This window comes from Mus caroli, unplaced genomic scaffold (assembly GCF_978045245.1).
Source record: "Mus caroli unplaced genomic scaffold, Mus_caroli_1 scaffold_5, whole genome shotgun sequence".
Classification (NCBI taxonomy): Eukaryota; Metazoa; Chordata; class Mammalia; order Rodentia; family Muridae; genus Mus; species Mus caroli.
The window spans coordinates 107,501-132,795 of record NW_028227260.1 but is presented as its reverse complement, the minus strand read 5'-3'; the positions used below and the strand labels follow the sequence as shown (position 1 = coordinate 132,795).

At 53.8% G+C, this 25,295-nt stretch overlaps 2 protein-coding genes across 3 annotated transcripts in view; both read left to right on the top strand.

Moving 5' to 3' along the window:
• Positions 1–312: 312 nt before the first annotated feature.
• Asmt (acetylserotonin O-methyltransferase) lies at positions 313–10,665 on the top strand. The gene is made up of 10 exons (XM_085838331.1): positions 313–411; positions 886–1,057; positions 1,349–1,481; positions 1,689–1,757; positions 2,300–2,418; positions 3,009–3,167; positions 3,637–3,759; positions 4,486–4,784; positions 6,244–6,404; positions 10,458–10,665. The coding sequence occupies exons 1-10, from the start codon at positions 313–315 to the stop codon at positions 10,663–10,665; spliced, it is 1,542 nt and encodes a 513-aa protein (XP_085694457.1).
• Positions 10,666–11,441: 776 nt separating this feature from the next.
• Positions 11,442–25,295, top strand: part of LOC147004443 (uncharacterized) — a 52,599-nt gene continuing 38,745 nt past the window's right edge. Inside the window, exons 1-3 of one of the 2 annotated variants that reach the window (XR_015047119.1) lie at positions 11,442–12,190; positions 12,294–12,691; positions 13,069–13,193. Coding sequence is in view for 1 of the 2 variants with exons in the window: in XM_085837851.1 (XP_085693977.1) it covers positions 12,623–12,691; positions 13,069–13,193 (194 nt within the window). In the remaining variant the exon portion in view is untranslated. The remainder of the gene's footprint in view (positions 12,191–12,293; positions 12,692–13,068; positions 13,194–25,295) is intronic. The other variant, XM_085837851.1, reaches the window with a different exon arrangement.

Genomic DNA, 25,295 nt, shown 5'->3' with positions numbered 1-25,295 from the left:
AGGAGGACCTAGCAGCTGGTCCTGGACAAGCAGGAAGTGATGTCATCGAGGGCGTGTCCGTCACGGGCGCGCGGGCGGGGCGGGGGTGATGTCATCCGGGGGCGGGACTCCCACCCACCGAAGCTTCAGGGACAGGAAGTGATGTCATCGAGGGCTCTCAGACCCAGGGGAGACAGGAAGTGACGTCACCGGGAGGGGAGGTGCCCCGGGCTCAGCCGCCCTGATCCGGATCAGCCGCCCTCCCCGCCCCGCCCGTTCCCGTCTGATCCGGATTTGCCAGGGGCTCAGGCTCAGCAGAGCTCAGGTCCCACGATGCCCAGGGGCCGCGCGACGCGGGCCGGGGTCTCCGCCCGCCAGGACCGCGACTTCCGGGCCCTCATGGACCTGGCGCATGGCTTCATGGCCTCCCAGGTGGACGAGGGGCGGCCGCGGTGACCGTGGGTGTGAGGCAGGGGGATGACTGTGACTGTGTGAGGCAGGGGGATGTCGCTGAGTGACTGTGTGAGGCAGGGGGATGACGCTGAGTGACTGTGTGAGGCAGGGGGATGACGGTGAGTGACTGTGTGAGGCAGGGGGATGACGGTGAGTGACTGTGTGAGGCAGGGGGATGACGGTGAGTGACTGTGTGAGGCGGGGGCGGCTGTGAATGATTGTGTGAGGCAGGGGGATGACGCTGAGTGACTGTGTGAGGCAGGGGGATGACGCTGAGTGACTGTGTAAGGCAGGGGGATGACTGTGAGTGACTGTGTGAGGCAGGGGGATGACTGTGAGTGAGTTTCTGAGGCAGGGGGATGACGCTGAGTGACTGTGTGAGGCAGGGGGATGACTGTGAGTGACTGTGTGAGCCAGGGGGATGCCCGCCACTGACTGACCCCGTGACCCCAGGTGCTGTTCGCGGCCTGCGCCCTCCGCGTGTTCGACGCCGCGGCCCTGGGCCCCGTGGACGCCGCGGCGCTGGCGAGGTCGTCGGGCCTGAGCCCCCGGGGGACGCGGCTGCTGCTCGACGCCTGCGCGGGGCTGGGGCTGCTGCGGAGGCGCAGGGGGGCGGGGCCGCGTGGTGAGCGGGGCGGGGCCTGGGTGGGGGCGGGGCCTGGGGGGCACTCACAGTCATCCTCCTGCCTCAGTCACAGCCCATCAGGGGCCGGGGTCACAGGTCATGGTGGTGGATGATTGACGCGTGAGGAGAGGACCCTAGGGACTGGGCGGGGCCTAATGGGCGGGGTGTGAACCCTCACTTCCTGTTCCCGGTGACGTCACCACAGCCCCGCCCCCTGACTTCCTGTCCCCGGTGACGTCTCGCCTGCCCCGCCCCCTGACTTCCTGTCTCCGCCCGGCCCCGCCCCCGCAGGCCCCTCCTACACCAACTCCCCCCTGGCGTCCGCCTTCCTGGTCGCGGGCAGCCCCCTGTCTCAGCGCAGCCTCCTGCTCTACCTCGCGGGCACCACCTACCTCTGCTGGGGGCACCTGGCGGACGGCGTGAGGTGGGCGGGGCCTTGGGGGGCGGGGTCACAGGAGGCATGGGGCCACGCCCATCAGCACCCAGGCCCTGCCCAAGCCCCGCCCCCGGGACGCTCCAGTGACCCCTGCGACCTTTGACTTCCTCTGGGTGCGGGCGTGGTGGGCGGGGCCAGGGTGGGCGTGGGCGGCATGGGCGGGGTCACGCGACCCAGTCCCGCCCCCTCCCGCAGGGAAGGGCGGAGCCAGTACGCGAGAGCCGTGGGCGTCGACGCGGACGACCCCTTCACCGCCATCTACAGGTGACGCGCGGCCCCGCCCCCGGGGGGTAGGGGGACAGGAAGTGACGTCACCGGTGCAGGAAGTGACACTGGGGACACAGGAAGTGACTCTGGGGAAACAGGAAGTGACAGTGGGGGGACAAAAAGTGACAATGGAGGGACAGGAAGTGACATCACTGGTGCAGGAAGTGACCCTTGTGGTAGAGGAAGTGAGTCTGGGGTGACAGGAAGTGACATGGGGGACAGGAAGTGGCTCTAGGTGGACAGGAAGTGACATCACTGGTGCAGGAAGTGACTCTGGGGGAACAGGAAAGGACAGTGGTGTGAAAGGAAGTGACAGTGGGGGACAGGAAGTGGCTCTGGGTGGACAGGAAGTGACGTCACTGGTGCAGGAAGTGACTCTGGGGTCACAGGAAGTGACATCTCTGGTGCAGAATGTGACCCTTGTGGAACAGGAAGTGGCTCTGGGGTGATTGACTCAGAGTACAGGAAGTGTCCCTGGGGTGACAGGAAGTGACGGGGACCCCACCCTCCTTCTGGCCCCGCCCCCTCGTGACTGACAGGTCGGAGGCCGAGCGCCTGCTGTTCATGCGGGGCCTGCAGGAGACCTGGAGCCTGTGCGGGGGGCGGGTCCTCGCGGCCTTCGACCTCTCGCCCTTCAGGGTCATCTGCGACCTCGGCGGTGAGCGGCCACGCCCACTCCCCCCAGCCCCGCCCACCTCAGGCCCCCCTGGGGACTGCGATGACATCACCAGGGCCGGGCGTCCGACAGAGGGACAGGAAGTGACGTCGTCGGGGGTGGGCGGGTCCACCCAACTGTAGACAGGAAGCGACCTCACGATCCTCAAGACCAGGGACAGGAAGTGATGTCATGGGGGGAGGATCCAGTGCTCACAAGGACAGGAAGTGATGTCACAATCAGGTGGACCCTGACCCCCGAGCCCCCAGGGTTCAGGAAGTGACGTAGCTCCAAGGTTCATGACAGGAAGTGACCTCATGGTGGGCGGGCCTAACTCGCCAGGCCTGCCGGGCAGGAAGTGACCTCACGGGAGACAGGAAGTGACCTCACGGGAGACAGGAAGTGACGTCACCAGGGCAGGAAGTGACATCACTTCAAGGTTGATGACAAGAAGTGACCTCATGGAGGGCGGGGTGAACCTCATGGTGGGCGGGCCTCAAACGCCAGGCATGACAGGAAGTGACCTCACGGGAGACAGGAAGCGACCTCACGGGAGACAGGAAGTGACGTCACCGCCGCCCCGCCCACCGCAGGTGGGTCCGGGGCGCTGGCCCGCGTGGCCGCCCGCCTCTACCCGGGCAGCGAGGTCACCGTGTTCGAGACGCCCGACGTCGTCGCCGCCGCCCGCGCCCACTTCCCGGCCCCCGCGGAGGACGAGGACGGGGCGGAGCCTCGCGTGCGCTTTCTGTCAGGTGGGCGCGGGGTCGGCGTCTGGGCGCGGCGAGGGGCGGGGCTCGCCGGGTGACATCATCACGGCCCTGCGCGCTCGTGCGAATCCATGCAAAATTATGCAGATTTATGCAAATGAGCAGCAGGCTCTGCGGGATGCAAACCCTCAGATTTATGCAAATTTATGCAAATGAGCCCGGCACCCGACCCGGGCTTTCCCCGCATGCTAATTAATGCTAATGACCCGGCGACCTATGCTAATTTATGCAAATTGGCCCCGGGGTTCGCTGCTATTCATGCAAATGAGCCCCACCCCCACGTGTTATGCAAATGAGGGGCAGTTTTTGCAAATTATGCACGGGAGTCCCTGGGTGCAATGCAAATGTATGCAAATGAGGCCGCCCCGCCGCTAATTTACGCAAATGAGACCCTGGTGGCCGCCGTGTGCGCGTCTGACATCACCGTGAACCCCGCCCGCGGCCCCGCCCCCAGGCGACTTCTTCTGCTCGCCGCTGCCGCCCGCCGACCTCTACATCCTGGCCCGCGTCCTGCACGACTGGACGGACGCCGCCTGCGTGGAGCTCCTGCGGCGCGTGCGGGGCGCCCTGCGGCCAGGTGGGCGGGTCGGGGCGGGGCGGGGCGGGGTCGCCTGGGTGAGGCGGGGTCCCCCGGGGTCACCGGAGCTGACAGGGGTCACAGGGTTCAATGTGGGTGGCCCGGGTCACACGTTGGTCACCGGGGTCTCGTTGGGGTCGATGAGGTCAGCTGGGGTCAGCCGGGGTCACGGGAGGTCACCGGGGTCCCACGAGGGTCAGTGATGTCACGGGAGGTCACCGGGGTCTCGTTGGGGTCGATGAGGTCAGCTGGGGTCAGCCGGGGTCACGGGAGGTCACCGGGGTGCCAAGAAGGTCAGTGATGTCACAGGAGGTCACCGAATACGAGATGAGGTCAACTGGGGTCATCCAGGATCACCGAAGGCCACAGGGGGTCAGCCCGGGTCACCATGGTCACTTGGGGGTCACGAAGGTCAAAGGGTTTACCTGGGTCACAGGGGGGTCATGGGGTCACCGGGGCTTCGTGAAGGTGACAGGGGTCATTTGTGGGTCACGGGGGGCACATGGGGTCACGGGGATCACATGGGGTCATGGGGATCACAGGGTCACTTAGGGGTCGGAGGGGTCACATGGGGGTCATGGAGTCACATGGGGTGACATGGGGTCATGGGAGTCACAGGGGACACATAGGGGTCACGGGGGTTCACAGGGGTCACCTAGGTGTCTCGGGGGTCACATGGGAGTAACCATGATTACCGGCCCCGCCCCCTGACCCCCGACCCCGCAGGCGGCGCGGTGCTGCTGGTGGAGAGCGTGCTGTCCCCGGGCGGGGCGGGGCCGACGCGGACGCTGCTGCTGTCGCTCACGATGCTGCTGCAGGCCCGGGGCCGCGAGCGCACGGAGGCCGAGTACCGGGGTCTGACCGCGCGCGCGGGGTTCTACCGCCTGCGGCTGCGGCGTCCGCGGGGCCCCTACCACGCCATGATGGCCGCCCGGGGGGGCGGGGCCGGGGCGCGGAGCGATGCCCGCGGCGGGGAAGTGGGGTCAGAGGTGACGTCACAGACAGGAAGTGGGACAGGAAGTGAGGTCGGCATCCAGGGCTGAGGCAGGAAGTGGGGCGTGGGGCTGGGGGAGGGCACTTCCTTTTCCCGGGGTCACTTCCTGTGCCGTAGGGTCGCAGACCGTGGGGCAGGAAGTGACCTCAGCGGCCGGAGAGAGGAAAGGAAATGACATCACAACCAGGAAGTGGGGAGTCAGAGGCAGGAAGCGACCTCAGTTTGCAGTCGGGGGACAGGAAGTGACATCAGCAGGGAGGAAATGAGGCAGGAAGAGAAGAGGAAGTGATATCGCCGCCAGGAAGTGAGGAGTTACAGGCAGGAAGTGATGTCACAGGGGACAGGAAGTGATGTCTCAAACAGGAAGTGGGCGCGGGTGGGGGCAATAAAGTCAGCTACAGCCACCTGGTGTCTATGTGTGAGTGACGGGCGGGGTGACGGGAAGTGGGCGGGGCGGGACGGGAAGTGGGCGGGGGGACGGGAAGTAGGTGAGTGGAGAGAGGAAGGGACGGTACGGGGACAGGAAATGATCCTGGGGAGACAGGAAGTGACTGTTGGGGATAGGAAGTGACTCTGGAGGGACTGGAAGGGACCGTGGGTGCACAGGAAGTGACCCTGGGTAGACAGGAAGTGACCCTGGGTGGACAGGAAGTGTCCCTTGGTGGACAGTAAGTGGCCCTGGGTGGACAGGAAGTGACACTGAGGGATAGAAAGTGACGACAGGAAGTGACTGTGGGGACACAGGAAGTGTGTATTATTTTACGACGTGTGACGTATTTCACCACGTTTAGTGGCTCGCGCCACACACGCCGCCCTACGCGTTGCTCGCGTTTTGGACGCACAGCGTCCACAGGACCCCGTTCTTCCTCCGGGTTTTCCCTGCCGTCACCGTGACGGATCACCACGCACGCGGGCGCCGCCGACGCGGTGTCATCCGGTTGTCGTCAAGCGCGACACTCGGGAGTGAAATTCTTTTCAAAATCTCACTTAACCATGTTTTTCGAGGTAAACTGAGGTGCACATTTTTTAAAAATCTCAATTAAAATCAATTTTTGTCAAATTTCAACGGACGAAATTTTCTTTTCACATCTCCCATGAGCACCCGGTGCTCACTTCCTGTCTAAAATGGAGCCACTTCCAAACTAACTTTTAAAAAAAATTTAAGGTAAAATAAATATTTTTTAAATGTCCAATAAAATTATTTTTTTCAAGCATTACACTTGAAAATAATTTTTTTTTCAAAATCTCACTTAACTAATTTTTAAAAAAATTTTAAAGAAAGTATTTTTAAAATGTCCAAAAAAATTATTTTTTTCAAGCATTACACTTGAAAATAAAATTTTTTCAAATTCTCAGTTACCCATTTTTTTCTAGGTAAACTGACATTAAGGTTCATTTGAAAATCTCAATCAAAAGGCGCGGGATCGCCCCGCGGAGAAGGAACGAGACAGAGGTACAGAGAGAGACTCTCTTCACCTATACTCCTACAGGTTCAACGGAACGGCGGGACGCGGGTCCGCGCCGCCGCCAGCCCGGGGACTCTGGCGGCCCCGCCACACTGCGCTCCTGGAACTCTGGCCTGGGAGCAGCCGCCAGATTCCTTCCCTTCCGCCGGAGAACCAGCGCGGCGGTTGCGTTTTTTCGCCACCGGGTGGCGCGGAGATAGGCTCTGTGTCCTGTGGAGACTACATCTCCCACGAGCACCCGGGGCTCACTTCCTGTCTAAGACGGAGCCACTTCCAAACTCATTTCTTAAAAAATTTTAAAGTCAAATAAATTTTTTTCAAATGTCCAATGAAATCATTTTTTTTCAAACGTTACGACACTGGAAAGTAAAATTTTCGCCTTTACAATCTTACTACAATCACAATTAAAATCAATTTGTGTCAAATTTAAATGGACGTTAAATTTTTTTTTTTACATCTCCCATGAGCACCCGGGGCTCTCTCCCTGTCTAAAATGGAGAATCTTAAAATCTAATTTTTAAAAAGTTTTTAAAGTTAAATAATTTTTTATTAAATTTCCAATAAAATTATTTTTTTAGAAAATTTTAAAAAATTGACAATTTTTTTAAAATCTCAAAAAAATTTTTTTCAATTAGTATTGACTTTAAAATCTTATTACAATCTCGATTAAAATCCATTTGTGTCAAAATGAGATTGGACGTTAAAATTTTACTAAAATCTCAATTGAAATCAATTTTTTACTTTAAATCGACATTAGAATTTTCTTAAAACCTCAATTAAAATCAATTTTCTACGTAAATTGACGTTAAAATATTTTTAAAATCTAAATCTAATTCCCTCATTTTCAATATAAAGGAGAGGAATTAAAACCCTGGGTGGATTCACAGGGACTCAGTCCTGTGTGGCGAGCCCACCAGCCACCCGGGTCCACAAGAACTACATCTCCCACGCGGACCCGGGGCGCTCAATTCCGGTCCAAACTGGAGGCTCTTCCGGTTGGCCGGCAGTGACCGTGCCAAGAACTACATCTCCCATGAGGACTCGGGGCTCACTTCCGGTCCAAGATGGAGAAACTTCCGGTTGTAGTCCAGAAAAGAACTACATCTCCCATGAGTTCCTGGGGCTCACTTCCGGTCCAAACCGGAGGCACTTCCGGTTGAAGTCCAGAAAAGAACTACAGCTCCCATGAGGACCCGGGGCTCACTTCCGGTGCAAAATGGAGGCACTTCCGGTTGGCATGCAGTTACACTGCATAAACACCAGGGGGCACTAGAGAATCTGTAGTCCACCAAAAAACTACATCTCCCATGAGAACCCGGGGCTCACTTCCGGTCCAAAATGGAGGAACTTCCGGTTGTAGTCCAAATAAGGACTACATCTCCCATGAGGACCCTGGGCTCACTTCCGGTCCAAAATGGAGGAACTTCCGGTTGTAGTCCAAATAAGGACTACATCTCCCATGAGGACCCGGGGCTCACTTCCGGTCCAAAATGGAGGCACTTCCGGTTGTAGTCCAGAAAAGAACTACATCTCCCATGAGGACCCGGGACTCACTTCCGGTGCAAAATGGAGGAACTTCCGGTTGTAGTCCAAAAAAGAACTACGTCTCCCATGAGGACCCGGGGCTCACTTCCGGTCAGAAATGGAGTCACTTCCGGTTGTAGTCCAGAAAAGAACTACATCTCCCATGAGGACCCAGGGCTCACTTCCGGTCCAAAATGGAGACACTTCCGGTTGTAGTCCAAAAAAGAACTACATCTCCCATGAGGACCCGGGGCTCACTTCCGGTGCAAAATGGAGGAACTTCCGGTTGTAGTCCAGAAAAGAACTACATCTCCCATGAAGACCCGGGGCTCACTTCCGGTCCAAAATGGAGGCACTTCCGGTTGTAGTCCACAAAAGAACTACATCTCCCATGAGAACCCGGGGTTCACTTCCGGTCCAAGATGAAGGAACTTCCGGTTGTAGTCCACAAAAGAACTACATCTCCCATGAGGACCCGGGGCTCACTTCCGGTGCAAAATTGAGGAACTTCCGGTTGTAGTCCAGAAAAGAACTACGTCTCCCATGAGGATCTGGGGCTCACTTCCGGTTGTAGTCCACAGAAGAACTACATCTCCCATGAGTACCCGGGGCTCACTTCCGGTCCAAAATGGAGGAACTTCCGGTTGTAGTCCACAAAAGAACTACATCTCCCATGAGGACCCGGGGCTCACTTCCGGTCCAAAATGGAGGAACTTCCGGTTGTAGTCCACAGAAGAACTACATCTCCCATGAGGACCCGGGGCTCACTTCCGGTCCAAAATGGAGGCACTTCCGGTTGTAGTCCAAAAAAGAACTACGTCTCCCATGAGGACCCGGGGCTCACTTCCGGTCAGAAATGGAGGCACTTCCGGTTGGCATGCAGTTACACTGCATAAACACCAGGGGGCGCTAGAGAATCTGTAGTCCACACCAAAAAACTACATCTCCCATGAGTACCCGGGGTTCACTTCCGGTGCAAAATGGAGTAACTTCCGGTTGTAGTCCACACCAAAAAACTACATCTCCCATGAGGACCCGGGGCTCACTTCCTGTCCAAAATGGAGGAACTTCCGGTTGTAGTCCACACCAAAAAACTACATCTCCCATGAGGACCCGGGGCTCACTTCCGGTGCAAAATGGAGTCACTTCCGGTTGTAGTCCAGAAAAGAACTACATCTCCCATGAGGACCCAGGGCTCACTTCCGGTCTAAAATGGAGGAACTTCCGGTTGTAGTCCAGAAAAGAACTACATCTCCCATGAGGACCCGGGGCTCACTTCCGGTGCAAAATGGAGGCACTTCCGGTTGGCATGCAGTTACACTGCATAAACACCAGGGGGCGCTAGAGAATCTGTAGTCCACACCAAAAACTACATCTCCCATTAGGACCCGGGGCTCACTTCCGGTCCAAAATGGAGGCACTTCCGGTTGTAGTCCACAAAAGAACTACGTCTCCCATGAGGACCCGGGGCTCACTTCCGGTCCAAAATGGAGGCACTTCCGGTTGTAGTCCACACCAAAAACTACATCTCCCATGAGGACCCGGGGCTCACTTCCGGTCCAAAATGGAGGAACTTCCGGTTGTAGTCCAGAAAAGAACTTCATCTCCCATGAGGACCCGGGGCTCACTTCCGGTGCAAAATGGAGACACTTCCGGTTGTAGTCCAGAAAAGAACTACAGCTCCCATGAGGACCCGGGACTCACTTCCGGTGCAAAATAGAATCACTTCCGGTTGTAGTCCACAAAAGAACTTCATCTCCCATGAGGACCCGGGGCTCACTTCCGGTCCAAAACAAAGGCACTTCCGGTTGTAGTCCACAAAAGAACTACATCTCCCATGAGGACCCGGGGCTCACTTCCGGTACAAAATGGAGGAACTTCCGGTTGTAGTCCAGAAAAGGACTACATCTCCCATGAGGACCCGGGGCTCACTTCCGGTCCAACATGGAGGAACTTCCGGTTGTAGTCCATAAAAGAACTACGTCTCCCATGAGTACCCGGGGCTCACTTCCGGTCAGAAATGGAGGAACTTCCGGTTGTAGTACACAAAAGAACTACATCTCCCATGAGGACCCGGGGCTCACTTCTGGTGCAAAATGGAGGAACTTCCGGTTGTAGTCCAAAAAAGAACTTCATCTCCCATGAGGACCCGGGGCTCACTTCCGGTGCAAAATGGAGGAACTTCCGGTTGTAGTCCAAAAAAGAACTACATCTCCCATGAGGACCCGGGGCTCACTTCCGGTGCAAAATGGAGGAACTTCCGGTTGTAGTCCACAAAAGAACTACATCTCCCATGAGGACCCGGGGCTCACTTCCGGTTGTAGTCCACCGAAGAACTACATCTCCCATGAGGACCTGGGGCTCACTTCCGGTTGTAGTCCACAGAAGAACTACAGCTCCCACCTCACTTCCTGTCGGGCACAGGAAGGAAGTCGGGGCTCAGGCCTGCTGGGAGCCGTAGTCCCCACGTGGGTGAGAGCACAGACCTCTCGATCCGTCCGTCTGTCTGTCGGGGGACGACGCCCCGGGGACCGACCGACCCCGACCCCCCAGGGCCCCCCGAGAACCCGGTGTCGGGGCGACCCTGAGGCGGATCTGGGGCCCGGGACTACAACCCCCCGGGGCATGCTGGGAGACGTAGTCCCCCCGCGGGTGAGAGCAGCCCTCTGTCCACCCGTCGTCACCCCTCTCTCTGCCCGCCTCCCCGTCCCCAGGCCCCGCCTCCCGGGAAACCGACCGAGGCCCCGCCCCCCGCCGCCCCCCAGACGTCCGGTCCCGGGGCGACCCCGAGGCCGCCGGGGAGGGCGGGTCCGCGGCCCCCGAGGCATGCTGGGAGCCGTGGCCGCCACGTGGCCCAAAGCTCCCGTGCGTGTGCGCCAAGTCCGCCCCACGCCTGTCACCCCAGAGCCAGAGACCCACTGAGGCAGAGGCAGGGGGATGGCTGAGGTCACACACAGCCCTGGGTGCACGCCGTGAGCCCAAGGACACACAGACACACAGACACACAGACACACTGTGTGCTCAGCTCTGAGACCTGAAGCCCAGGCCTTTGAAACCTCCCAGGGGGCTCTGCTGGCTGTGTGACTGACTGACTGTGTGACTGACTGACTGTGTGCAGAGGCAGGGGACTGTCTGGGTTCCAGCCCGGCCTGCTGCACTCACACACACACAGACACACAGACACACAGACACACAGACACACTGTGTGCTCAGCTCTGAGACCTGAAGCCCAGGCCTTTGAAACCTCCCAGGGGGCTCTGCTGGCTGTGTGACTGACTGACTGTGTGACTGACTGACTGTGTGCAGAGGCAGGGGACTGTCTGGGTTCCAGCCCGGCCTGCTGCACTCACTCACACACAGACACACAGACACACACAGACACACAGACACACTGTGTGCTCAGCTCTGAGACCTGAAGCCCAGGCCTTTGAAACCTCCCAGGGGGCTCTGCTGGCTGTGTGACTGACTGACTGTGTGACTGACTGACTGTGTGCAGAGGCAGGGGACTGTCTGGGTTCCAGCCCGGCCTGCTGCACTCACACACACAGACACACAGACACACAGACACACTGTGTGCTCAGCTCTGAGACCTGAAGCCCAGGCCTTTGAAACCTCCCAGGGGGCTCTGCTGGCTGTGTGACTGACTGACTGTGTGACTGACTGTGTCACTGACACACTGTGTGCTCAGCCCGCCCGGGGTCCCCAGCCACCCCCGCGCCCGCCCGGGGTCCCCCGCTGCAGAGCCGTGACGTAAAATCGGGGTCTGGGGCGGCGCGGGGGACGTTTTGGGGCTTTTTTCAAACACGACCCGACCATGCGGTCTTAAGATGGAGGCACTTCCTGTCTGGCCCCGCCGGGCGGAGGCCGAGGCAGGGGGATGCCCGCCGTCACGGCGGGCTCGGGGCGCACAGTGGGGTCACGGGACGGCCACGCCCGGCCACGCGGGGAAACCCGGGCTCCGCCCGCACCCCCAGAATCGAGTCTCGGGTTCCAATTCTAGGCCTGGGGCACCACGTGTGTGTGTGCGGGGGGGATGCGGGCCCGAGGCATGCTGGGAGACGTAGTTCTGAGCCGGAGTCCTGCGGGTCCCGGGCCCGGCCCGTCCTATCAGGGCCCCGCGGGGTGACGTCACGGGGGACCGGAGCTCCCGATTGGCCGCCGGGGCCGGGTGGGCGGGGCGGTCCCCGCCGCGCATGCTCAGTCCGCCCGCCCGTCTCCCAGCATTCCTCACGAGCGCCCAGAGCGTGCGGACGTGCGCACGCGGCTCTGCAGACCGCGGGCTCTGCCCGGCCTCCGCCGCCTCCTCCGCCCGCACCGCGCTCGGCCCAGCATGGCTGCCCCTGCCTCCCTGAGACTCTGCCGCCCCCGCCAGCGCCAGGAACCCAGCCTCCCCGGGCCCCGCGCGGGAGACGCCGCCGCCGCCGGGCCGACTCTGCCTCCATGACCGGTGAGTGCGGGCCCCGGGCCCGGCCCTGCCCGAGCTCCCGACCTCCCTGCTCGCTCCCGGCCAGGCCCCTGCCTCAGACTCAGGCCCGCCCTGCTCCCCACAGGCCCCGCCGTGCCCAGACGGGGCTCCCTCGGCCCGCAGCCGCCGCCGCCAGGTTCCCCGGTTCCCGCCGGGTGACGCGAGGCCCGCCGTGTGCCGCCCGCCCGCCCGGGGTCCCCCGCTGCAGAGCCGTGACGTAAAATCGGGGTCTGGGGCGGCGCGGGGGACGTTTTGGGGCTTTTTTTAATCTCGACCCGACCATGCGGTCTTAAGATGGAGGCACTTCCTGTCTGGGACAGGAAGAGAAGGCTAGGTGGGAGCGGGGCATGCTGGGAGCTGTAGTTGCGGTGCGGGAAGGAGCGCGTGCGCGGCTCTCTCTGGGTTTCCACGGCGATGCCGCCCGCCCGGGGTCCCCCAGCCACCCCCGCGCCCGCCCGGGGTCCCCCGCTGCAGAGCCGTGACGTAAAATCGGGGTCTGGGGTGGCGCGGGGGACGTTTTGGGGCTTTTTTTAATCTCGACCCGACCATGCGGTCTTAAGATGGAGGCACTTCCCGTCTGGAACAGGAAGAGAAGGCTGGGTGGGAGCGGGGCATGCTGGGAGCTGTAGTTCCGGTTTTTTTTTTCTTTTTTCTCTCTCCCTGACTCGGGGGCTCTGGGTTTCGTCCCGAGACGCCCGCGGGGCTCGGGCGCGTCCCCCCGTGGCGGGACCGCGTCACGCGCGCGCCCTGGTGTCTTTAATTATTATTTTTTGGGTGGGGCTCCTCTGGGGTGGGGGATTTTGTCCGCTCTGCACGTCTAACGTGCGTCTCTCTGCGTATGCATCCGGATCCCGCGCCAGCGCCCACCGCCGACCGCCGCCGCCCACCGTGACGTCACCCGCGGACGCAGCACACACGCAGACGTGGACGCCGCGGTCAAGATGTCTCTGCCCTCCCCGCTGGACGGACGGACGGACACCCCGAGGTAGGAAGCCCGCGCCGCCCGCACCCGCCACAGCACGCACGACACACACACGCTAGGTCACGCACGAGCACACACGACACACACACAGCAGGCACACGCATCCGCACCGGGACTCAGGACGCCGACGACACGGACGCCCGCCGCGGTCAAGATGTCTGCGTGAGCCCCCCGCCACCGCCGTGCTGGACGGACGCCCCGACGAGGTAGGACGCACAGCGCCGACCACCGCCACACACACACACACACACACACACACACACACACCCGCCCACAGGGGCTCAGGGACCCGGGCGGGCACCGCGACCTCCCAGCGTGGTTCCGCCCCGAGGAGACCCCGGCTCTGGGGCGCCACCCGGTGGCGACGGGACGTCACTGCCATGCTCCCGTTCTTTTTTTCAGACCTGGTAATTTTTTTTCCCATGATTTTATGTTTTTAATTTTTGGGTGTTCCTGTTAGAAACCTGCTCTGGGGCGCCACCCGGCGGCCGCAGGACGTCACTGCGTCGCAACAAATTTTTTTTTTAATCCTTTTATTTCAAATTATGATCTATGTTTAATTGTGGAGTGTTTCTGACTTGGGATTTCTTTTATAATTATTATTTAATTTTCATCTTTTGAGTTTTTCTCTCAGAAATCAGCTCTGCCACGCGAACCCGTTGCAACAGGGCGTTACCGCAATGCTCCAATTTCTTTTTTTATTTTTTTTGTTTTTACGAGATAGGGTTTTTTATTTTGATTTTATTTTGATTCTGTTTTTGTTTTCAAATTATGATCTATTTTTAATTTTGGAGTGTATCTGACTTGGGATTTTTTTTCCAATTATTATTTTATTTTCATCTTTTGAGTTTTTCTCTCAGAAATCATTGCAACAGGGCCTCACTGCTCTCTCATATTTGCATAGTGATGCAGTCTGAACCCGCCCAGATATTCAAATTAGACACTCCCACCCTCATATTTGCATAGTAGGGCTGTCAGAACCCGCCCACATATTTAAATTAGACACTCCCACTCTCGTCGTGGCATAGTGAGTCTGTCAGAGGTGCCAATGAGGCTCAGATTTGCATCATGAGGCTGTCAGGAACCGCCCAGATATTCAAATTAGACACTCCCACCCTCATATTTGCATAGTGGGGCTGTCAGAACCCGCCCGGATATTTAAATTAGACACTCCCACTCTCGTCGTGGCATGGTGAGGCAGTCAGAGGTGCCAATGAGGCTCAGATTTGCATCATGAGGCTGTCAGGAACCGCCCAGATATTCAAATTAGACACTCCCACCCTCATATTTGCATAGTGGGGCTGTCAGAACCCGCCCAGATATTTAAATTAGACACTCCCACTCTCGTCGTGGCATGGTGAGGCAGTAGGAGGTGCCAATGAGGCTCAGATTTGCATCATGAGGCTCTCAGGAACTGCCGAGATATTCAAATTAGACACTCCCACCCTCATATTTGCATAGTAGGGCTGTCAGAACCCGCCCAGATATTTAAATTAGACACTCCCACTCTAGTCCTGGCATAGTGAGGCAGTCAGAGGTGCCAATGAGGGTCAGATTTGCATCATGAGGCTCTCAGAACCCGCCCAGATATTGAAATTAGACACTCCCACTAGTGGCAAAGTATCGTAGTGAGGCACTCAGAGGTGATGGGACGTTACTGCAACACTCGATTCTTTTTTTAAGACCTGGTAATATTTTTTCCAATTATTTTATATTTTTAATTTTTGAGTGTTTATGTTAGAAACCTGCTCTGGGGCGCCACCCGGCGGCCACAGGTCTTCACTTCATCACCCCAAATTTTTTTAATTCGTTTTTTATTTTCAAATTATGATATATTTTTAATTTTGGAGTGTTTCTGACTTGGGATTTCTTTTCCAATTATTATTTTATTTTCATTTTTTGAGTTTTTCTCTCAGAAAACATCTCCGCCACACGAAACCATTGCAAAAGGGCCTTATTGCAACAGGGTCCAATTTTTTTTTGTCTTCTTTTTTGTTTTACAAGTTAGGGATTTTTATTTTGAATGTGTAACTGTTGGATGTTTTTTTTTAATTTTTAAAAACGTTCCAATTTTGGGGGATTTTTCTCAATGCTCTATATTTTTTTCTAAAGCAGGAAAACTGGTGCAGGTTTAATTTAGAACACTGGACACACCTGAAGGTTTAAATTAGAACCAGGGAAACTCGGGCGGGGTTAAATTAGAACCAGGGAAACTCGGGCAGGGTTAAATTAGAACCAGGGAAACTCGGGCAGGTTTAAATTAGAACCAGGGAAACTCGGGCAGGGTTAAATTAGAACCAGGGAAACTCGGGCGGGGTTAAATTAGAACCAGGGAAACTCGGGCGGGGTTAAATTAGAACCAGGGAAACTCGGGCGGGGTTAAATTAGAACCAGGGAAACTCGTGCAGGGTTAAATTAGAACCAGGGAAACTCGTGCAGGGTTAAATTAGAACCAGGGAAACTCGGGCGGGGTTAAATTAGAACCAGGGAAACTCGGGCGGGGTTAAATTAGGACCAGGGAAACTCGGGCAGGGTTAAATTAGGACCAGAGAAACTCGGGCAGGGTTAAATTAGAACCAGGGAAACTCGTGCAGGGTTAAATTAGAACCAGGGAAACTCGTGCAGGGTTAAATTAGAACCAGAGAAACTCGGGCAGGGTTATATTAGAACCAGGGAAACTCAGGCGGGGTTAAATTAGAACCAGGAAAACTAGGGCAGGGTTAAATTAGAACCAGGGAAACTCGGGCGGGGTTAAATTAGAACCAGGGAAACTCGGGCGGGGTTAAATTAGAACCAGGGAAACTCGGGCAGGGTTAAATTCGAACCAGGGAAACTCATGCGTGTTTAAATTAGAACCAGGGAAACTCGGGCAGGGTTAAATTAGAAACCTGCTCTCAGATTTGCATGATGAGGAAGTCAGAACCCGCACAGATATTTAAATTAGACACTCCCACTCTCAGATTTGCATCATGAGGCAGTCTGAGATTCAAAATTGGCTCAGATTGGCAGGATGAGTCACTTAGGACCGCCCAGATATTCAAATTAGACACTCCCACCCTCATATTTGCATAGTAGGGCTGTCAGAACCCGCCCACATATTTAAATTAGACACTCCCACTCTCGTCGTGGCATAGTGAGGGAGTCAGAGGTGCCAATGAGGCTCAGATTTGCATCATGAGGCTCTCAGGAACCGCCCAGATATTGAAATTAGACACTCCCACCCTCATATTTGCATAGTAGGGCTGTCAGAACCCGCCCGGATATTTAAATTAGACACTCCCACTCTCGTCGTGGCATAGTGAGGCAGACAGAGGTGCCAATGAGGCTCAGATTTGCCTCATGAGGCTCTCAGAACCCGCCCAGATATTGAAATTAGACACTCCCACTAGTGGCAAAGTATCGTAGTGAGGCACTCAGAGGTGATGGGACGTTACTGCAACACTCGATTCTTTTTTTAAGACCTGGTAATATTTTTTCCAATTATTTTATATTTTTAATTTTTGAGTTTATGTTAGAAACCTGCTCTGGGGCGCCACCCGGCGGCCACAGGTCTTCACTTCATCACCCCCAATTTTTTTTAATTCGTTTTTTATTTTCAAATTATGATATATTTTTAATTTTGGAGTGTTTCTGACTTGGGATTTCTTTTCCAATTATTATTTTATTTTCATTTTTTGAGTTTTTCTCTCAGAAAACATCTCCGCCACACGAAACCATTGCAAAAGGGCCTTATTGCAACAGGGTCCAATTTTTTTTTCTCTTCTTTTTTGTTTTACAAGTTAGGGTTTTTTATTTTGAATGTGTAACTGTTGGATGTTTTTTTTTAATTTTTAAAAACGTTCCAATTTTGGGGGATTTTTCTCAATGCTCTATATTTTTTTCTAAAGCAGGAAAACTGGTGCAGGTTTAATTTAGAACACTGAACACACCTGAAGGTTTAAATAATGACCAGAGAAACTCGGGCGGGGTTAAATTAGGACCAGAGAAACTCGGGCAGGGTTAAATTAGAACCAGGGAAACTCGGGCAGGGTTAAATTAGAACCAGGGTAACTCGGGCAGGGTTAAATTAGAACCAGGGAAACTCGGGCAGGGTTAAATTAGAACCAGGGAAACTCGTGCGTGTTTAAATTCGAACCAGGGAAACTCGGGCGGGGTTAAATTAGAACCAGGGAAACTCGTGCAGGGTTAAATTAGAACCAGGGAAACTCGGGCGTGTTTAAATTAGAACCAGGGAAACTCGTGCGTGTTTAAATTAGAAACCTGCTCTCAGATTTGTATGATGAGGAAGTCAGAACCCGCACAGATATTTAAATTAGACACTCCCACTCTCAGATTTGCATCATGAGGCACTCTGAGATTCACAATTGGCTCAGATTGGCAGTATGAGTCACTTAGGACCGCCCAGATATTCAAATTAGACACTCCCACCCTCATATTTGCATAGTAGGGCTGTCAGAACCCGCCCAGATATTTAAATTAGACACTCCCACTCTCGTCGTGGCATAGTGAGGCAGTCAGAGGTGCCAATGAGGCTCAGATTTGCCTCATGAGGCTCTCAGGAACCGCCCAGATATTCAAATTAGACACTCCCACCCTCATATTTGCATAGTAGGGCTGTCAGAACCCGCCCAGATATTTAAATTAGACACTCCCACTCTCGTCGTGGCATAGTGAGGCAGTCAGAGGTGCCAATGAGGCTCAGATTTGCATCATGAGGCTCTCAGGAACCGCCCAGATATTCAAATTAGACACTCCCACCCTCATATTTGCATAGTAGGGCTGTCAGAACCCGCCCGGATATTTAAATCAGACACTCCCACTCTAGTCCTGGCATAGTGAGGCAGTCAGAGGTGCCAATGAGGCTCAGATTTGCCTCATGAGGCTCTCAGGAACCGCCCAGATATTCAAATTAGACACTCCCACCCTCATATTTGCATAGTGGGGCTGTCAGAACCCGCCCAGATATTCAAATTAGACACTCCCACTAGTGGCAAAGTATCGTAGTGAGGCACTCAGAGGTGATGGGACGTTACTGCAACACTCGATTCTTTTTTTAAGACCTGGTAATATTTTTTCCAATTATTTTATATTTTTAATTTTTGAGTGTTTATGTTAGAAACCTGCTCTGGGGCGCCACCCGGCGGCCACAGGTCTTCACTTCATCACCTCAAATTTTTTTTAAATTAGTTTTTTTTTCAAATTATTATATATTTTTAATTTTGGAGTGTTTCTGACTTGGAATTTAGTTTCCAATTATTATTATTATTTTTTTTCCAATTATTATTTTATTTTCATTTTTTGAGTTTTTCTCTCAGAAAACATCTCCGCCTCACGAACCCATTGCAAAAGGGCCTTATTGCAACAGGGTCCAATTTTTTCTTTTGTTTTGTTTTTTGTTTTACAAGTTAGGGTTTTTTATTTTGAATGTGTAACTGTAGAATATTTTTTGTAAATTTTTAAAAACGTTCCAATTTTGGGGGATTTTTCTCAATGCTCTATATTTTTTTCTAAAGCAGGAAAACTGGTGCAGGTTTAATTTAGAACACTGGACACACCTAAAGGTTTAAATTAGAACCAGGGAAACTCGGGCGGGGTTAAATTAGAACCAGAGAAACTCGGGCAGGGTTAAATTAGAACCAGAGAAACTGGGGCAGGGTTAAATTAGAACCAGGGAAACTCGGGCAGGGTTAAATTAGAACCAGGGAAACTCGGGCAGGGTTAAATTAGAACCAGGGAAACTCGTGCTTGTTTAAATTAGAACCAGGGAAACTCGTGCGTGTTTAAATTAGAAACCTGCTCTCAGATTTGCATGATGAGGCTGTCAGAACCCGCACAGATATTTAAATTAGACACTCCCACCCTCATATTTGCATAGTGATGCAGTCAGAACCCGCCCAGATATTTAAATTAGACACTCCCACTCTAGTTGTGGCATAGTGAGGCAGTAGGAGGTGCCAATGAGGCTCAGATTTGCATCATGAGGCTCTCAGAACCCGCCCAGATATTGAAATTAGACACTCCCACTAGTGGCAAAGTATCGTAGTGAGGCACTCAGAGGTGATGGGACGTTACTGCAACACTCGATTCTTTTTTTAAGACCTGGTAATATTTTTTCCAATTATTTTATATTTTTAATTTTTGAGTGTTTATGTTAGAAACCTGCTCTGGGACGCCACCCGGCGGCCACAGGTCTTCACTTCATCACCCCAAATTTTTTTTATTTCGTTTTTTTTTTTTTTTCAAATTATGATATATTTTTAATTTTGGAGTGTTTCTGACTTGGGATTTCTTTTCCAATTATTATTTTATTTTCATTTTTGAGTTTTTCTCTCAGAAATCATTGCAACAGGGCCTCACTGCTCTCTCATATTTGCATAGTGATGCAGTCAGAACCCGCCCAGATATTTAAATTAGACACTCCCACTCTTGTCGTGGCCTGGTGAGGCAGTAGGAGGTGCCAATGAGGGTCAGATTTGCATCATGAGGCACTCGGGAACCGCCCAGATATTCAAATTAGACACTCCCACCCTCATATTTGCATAGTGATGCAGTCTGAACCCGCCCAGATATTTAAATTAGACACTCCCACTCTCGTCGTGGCCTGGTGAGGCAGTCAGAGGTGCCAATGAGGCTCAGATTTGCATCATGAGGCACTCGGGAACCGCCCAGATATTCAAATTAGACACTCCCACTCTCATATTTGCATAGTGGGGCTGTCAGAACCGGCCCGGATATTTAAATTAGACACTCCCACTCTAGTCCTGGCATAGTGAGGGAGTCAGAGGTGCCAATGAGGGTCAGATTTGCATCATGAGGCTCTCAGGAACCGCCCAGATATTCAAATTAGACACTCCCACCCTCATATTTGCATAGTGGGGCTGTCAGAACCCGCCCGGATATTTAAATTAGACACTCCCACTCTAGTTGTGGCATAGTGAGGCAGTCAGAGGTGCCAATGAGGCTCAGATTTGCATCATGAGGCTGTCAGAACCCGCCCAGATATTGAAATTAGACACTCCCACTAGTGGCAAAGTATCGTAGTGAGGCACTCAGAGGTGATGGGACGTTACTGCAACACTCGATTCTTTTTTTAAGACCTGGTAATATTTTTTCCAATTATTTTATATTTTTAATTTTTGAGTTTATGTTAGAAACCTGCTCTGGGGCGCCACCCGGCGGCCACAGGTCTTCACTTCATCACCCCAAATTTTTTTTAATTCGTTTTTTATTTTCAAATTATGATATATTTTTAATTTTGGAGTGTTTCTGACTTGGGATTTCTTTTCCAATTATTATTTTATTTTCATTTTTTGAGTTTTTCTCTCAGAAAACTCCGGCAGGTTTAAATTAGAACCAGGGAAACTCGGGCAGGGTTAAATTAGAACCAGGGAAACTCGGGCAGGGTTAAATTAGAACCAGGGAAACTCGGGCGGGGTTAAATTAGAACCAGGGAAACTCGTGCAGGGTTAAATTAGAACCAGGGAAACTCGGGCAGGGTTAAATTACAACCAGGGAAACTCGGGCGGGGTTAAATTAGAACCAGGGAAACTCGTGCAGGGTTAAATTAGAACCAGGGAAACTCGGGCAGGGTTAAATTAGAACCAGGGAAACTCGGGCAGGGTTAAATTAGAACCAGGGAAACTCGGGCAGGGTTAAATTAGAACCAGGGAAACTCGGGCAGGGTTAAATTAGAACCAGGGAAACTCGGGCAGGGTTAAATTAGAACCAGGGAAACTCGGGCAGGGTTAAATTAGAACCAGGGAAACTCGGGCGGGGTTAAATTAGAACCAGGGAAACTCGGGCAGGGTTAAATTAGAACCAGAGAAACTCGGGCAGGGTTAAATTAGAACCAGGGAAACTCGGGCGGGGTTAAATTAGAACCAGGGAAACTCGGGCAGGGTTAAATTAGAACCAGAGAAACTCGGGCAGGGTTAAATTAGAACCAGGGAAACTCGGGCAGGGTTAAATTAGAACCAGGGAAACTCGGGCGGGGTTAAATTAGAACCAGGGAAACTCGGGCAGGGTTAAATTAGAACCAGGGAAACTCGTGCAGGGTTAAATTAGAACCAGAGAAACTCGGGCGGGGTTAAATTAGAACCAGGGAAACTCGTGCGAGTGTAAATTAGGACCAGAGAAGCGGGTTGACTCTCTGATTTGCATAATGAGGGAGTGAGAGGGGCAAAATCAGAAATCTCACACGCATATTTGCATAAGGCGGCACACTGAGTGCAAATGACTGTCAGATTTGCATAGAGGCAGTGAGGACCCGCCCAGATATGCAAATTATACACAATCTTGAATCAAGTTTCAAAATCGACAATCCTCATCAAACCCTAACCCTAACCTAACCCTAACCCTAACCCTACCCTAACCCTAATCCTAACCCTAACCCTAACCTAACCCTAACCCTAACCCTAACCCTAACCCTAACCCCTAACCCTAACCTAACCCTAATCCTAACCCTAACCCCAATCCTAACCCTAACACCAATTCTAACCCTAACGCCAACCCTAACCCTAACTCTAACCCTAACCCTAACCCTAACCCTAACCCCAATCCTAACCCTAACCCCAACCCTAACCTAACCCTAACCCTAACCCCAATCCTAACCCTAACCCCAATCCTAACCCTAACCCTAACCCTAACCCCAATCCTAACCCTAAGCCTAACCCTAACCCTAACCCTAACTCCAACCCTAACCATAACTCTAAACCTAACCCCAATCCTAACCCTAACCCTAACCCCAATCCTAACCCTAACCCTAACCCCAATCCTAACCCTAACCCTAACTCCAACCCTAACCCTAAACCTAACCCCAATCCTAACCCTAACCCTAACCCCAAACCTAACCCTAACCCTAATTCTAACCCTAACCCCAACCCTAGCCCTAACTCCAATCCTAACCCTAACCCCAAACCTTACCCTAAACCTAACCCTAACCCTAACCCCAATCCTAAACCTAACCCTAACCCTAGTTCTAACCCTAATTCTAACCCTAACCCTAACCCTGACATCTAAATTTCGCTCAGATTTGCATCATGAGGCACTCAGGAACCGCCCAGACACTCCCACTCTCATATTTGCAAAATGAGGCAGTCAGAACCCGCCCATATATTTAAATTAGGGTTACTGAGGGCTAGGGTTAGTGGGGCCTAGGGTTAGTGGGGCCTAGGGTTACTGAGGGCTAGGGTTACTGAGGTCTAGGGTTACTGAGTTCTAGGGTTACTGAGTTCTAGGGTTACTGAGTTCTAGGGTTACTGAGGTCTAGGGTTACTGAGTTCTAGGGTTACTGAGGTCTAGGGTTACTGAGTTCTAGGGTTACTGAGGTCTAGGGTTACTGAGTTCTAGTTCTTATTACAATCTCGATTAAAATCCATTTCTGTCAAAATGAGATTGGACGTTAAAATTTTACTAAAATCTCAATTGAAATCAATTTTTTACTTTAAATCGACATTAGAATTTTCTTAAAACCTCAATTAAAATCAATTATCTACGTAAATTGACGTTAAAATATTTTTAAAATCTAAATCTAATTCCCTCATTTTCAATATAAAGGAGAGGAATTAAAACCCTGGGTGGATTCACAGGGAGTCAGTCCTGTGTGGCGAGCCCACCAGCCACCCGGGTCCACAAAAACTACATCTCCCACGAGGACCCGGGGCGCTCAATTCCGGTCCAAACTGGAGGCTCTTCCGGTTGGCCGGCAGTGACCGTGCCTGTTTTGCATAATGAGATTCAAATGAGGGTTGGATTTGCATATTGAGGCTGAGAACTACATCTCCCATGAGGACCCGGGGCTCACTTCCGGTCCAAAAATGGAAGAACTTCCGGTTGTAGTCCAAAAAAGAACTACAGCTCCCATGAGGACCCGGGGCTCACTTCCGGTGCAAAATGGAGGAACTTCCGGTTGTAGTCCACAAAAGAACTACATCTCCCATGAGGACCCGGGGCTCACTTCCGGTCAGAAATTGAGGCACTTCCGGTTGTAGTCCAGAAAAGAACTTCATCTCCCATGAGGACCCGGGGCTCACTTCCGGTGCAAAATGGAGGAACTTCCGGTTGTAGTCCACAAAAGAACTACATCTCCCATGAGGACCCGGGGCTCACTTCCGGTCAGAAATTGAGGCACTTCCGGTTGTAGTCCAGAAAAGAACTACATCTCCCATGAGGACCCGGGGCTCACTTCCGGTGCAAAATGGAGGAACTTCCGGTTGTAGTCCACAAAAGAACTACGTCTCCCATGAGGACCCGGGACTCACTTCCGGTCAGAAATGGAGGAACTTCCGGTTGTAGTCCAGAAAAGAACTACATCTCCCATGAGGACCCGGGACTCACTTCCGGTCCAAGATGGAGGAACTTCCGGTTGTAGTCCACAAAAGAACTACATCTCCCATGAGGACCCGGGGCTCACTTCCGGTCAGAAATGGAGGAACTTCCGGTTGTAGTCCAGAAAAGAACTACATCTCCCATGAGGACCCGGGGTTCACTTCCGGTCCAAGATGGAGGAACTTCCGGTTGTAGTCCACAAAAGAACTACATCTCCCATGAGGACCCGGGACTCACTTCCGGTCCAAGATGGAGGAACTTCCGGTTGTAGTCCACAAGAGAACTACATCTCCCATGAGGACCCGGGGCTCACTTCCGGTCCAAGATGAAGGAACTTCCGGTTGGCATGCAGTTACACTGCATAAACTCCAGGGGGCGCTAGAGAATCTGTAGTCCACACCAAAAAACTACATCTCCCATGAGAACCCGGGGTTCACTTCCGGTCCAACATGGAGGAACTTCCGGTTGTAGTCCAGAAAAGAACTACAGCTCCCATGAGGACACGGGGTTCACTTCCGGTCCAAAATGGAGACACTTCCGGTTGTAGTCCAGAAAAGAACTACATCTCCCATGAGGACCCGGGGCTCACTTCCGGTGCAAAATGGAGGAACTTCCGGTTGTAGTCCATAAAAGAACTACATCTCCCATGAGGACCCGGGGCTCACTTCCGGTCCAAGATGAAGGAACTTCCGGTTGTAGTCCACAGAAGAACTACAGCTCCCATGAGTACCCGGGGCTCACTTCCGGTTGTAGTCCAGAAAAGAACTACAGCTCCCATGAGGACCCGGGGCTCACTTCCGGTTGTAGTCCAGAAAAGAACTTCATCTCCCATGAGGACCCGGGACTCACTTCCGGTGCAAAATGGAGGCACTTCCGGTTGTAGTCCACAGAAGAACTACATCTCCCATGAGGACCCGGGGCTCACTTCCGGTTGTAGTCCACAGAAGAACTACAGCTCCCATGAGGACCCGGGGCTCACTTCCGGTTGTAGTCCACAGAAGAACTTCATCTCCCATGAGGACCCGGGACTCACTTCCTGTTGTAGTCCACAGAAGAACTACAGCTCCCATGAGGACCCGGGGCTCACTTCCGGTTGTAGTCCACAGAAGAACTACAGCTCCCATGAGGACCCGGGGCTCACTTCCGGTTGTAGTCCACAGAAGAACTACAGCTCCCACCTCACTTCCTGTCGGGCACAGGAAGGAAGTCGGGGCTCAGGCCTGCTGGGAGCCGTAGTCCCCACGTGGGTGAGAGCACAGACCTCTCGATCCGTCCGTCTGTCTGTCGGGGGACGACGCCCCGGGGACCGACCGACCCCGACCCCCCAGGGCCCCCCGAGAACCCGGTGTCGGGGCGACCCTGAGGCGGATCTGGGGCCCGGGACTACAACCCCCCGGGGCATGCTGGGAGACGTAGTCCCCCCGCGGGTGAGAGCAGCCCTCTGTCCACCCGTCCTCACCCCTCTCTCTGCCCGCCTCCCCGTCTCCAGGCCCCGCCTCCCGGGAAACCGACCGAGGCCCCGCCCCCCGCGGCCCCCCAGACGTCCGGTCCCGGGGCGACCCCGAGGCCGCCGGGGAGGGCGGGGCCGCGCCCCCCGAGGCATGCTGGGAGCCGTGGCCGCCACGTGGCCCAAAGCTCCCGTGAGTGTGCGCCAAGTCCAACCCACGCCTGTCACCCCAGAGCCAGAGACCCACTGAGGCAGAGGCAGGGGGATGACTGAGGTCACACACAGCCCTGGGTGCACGCCGTGAGCCCAAGGACACAGAGACAGACACACAG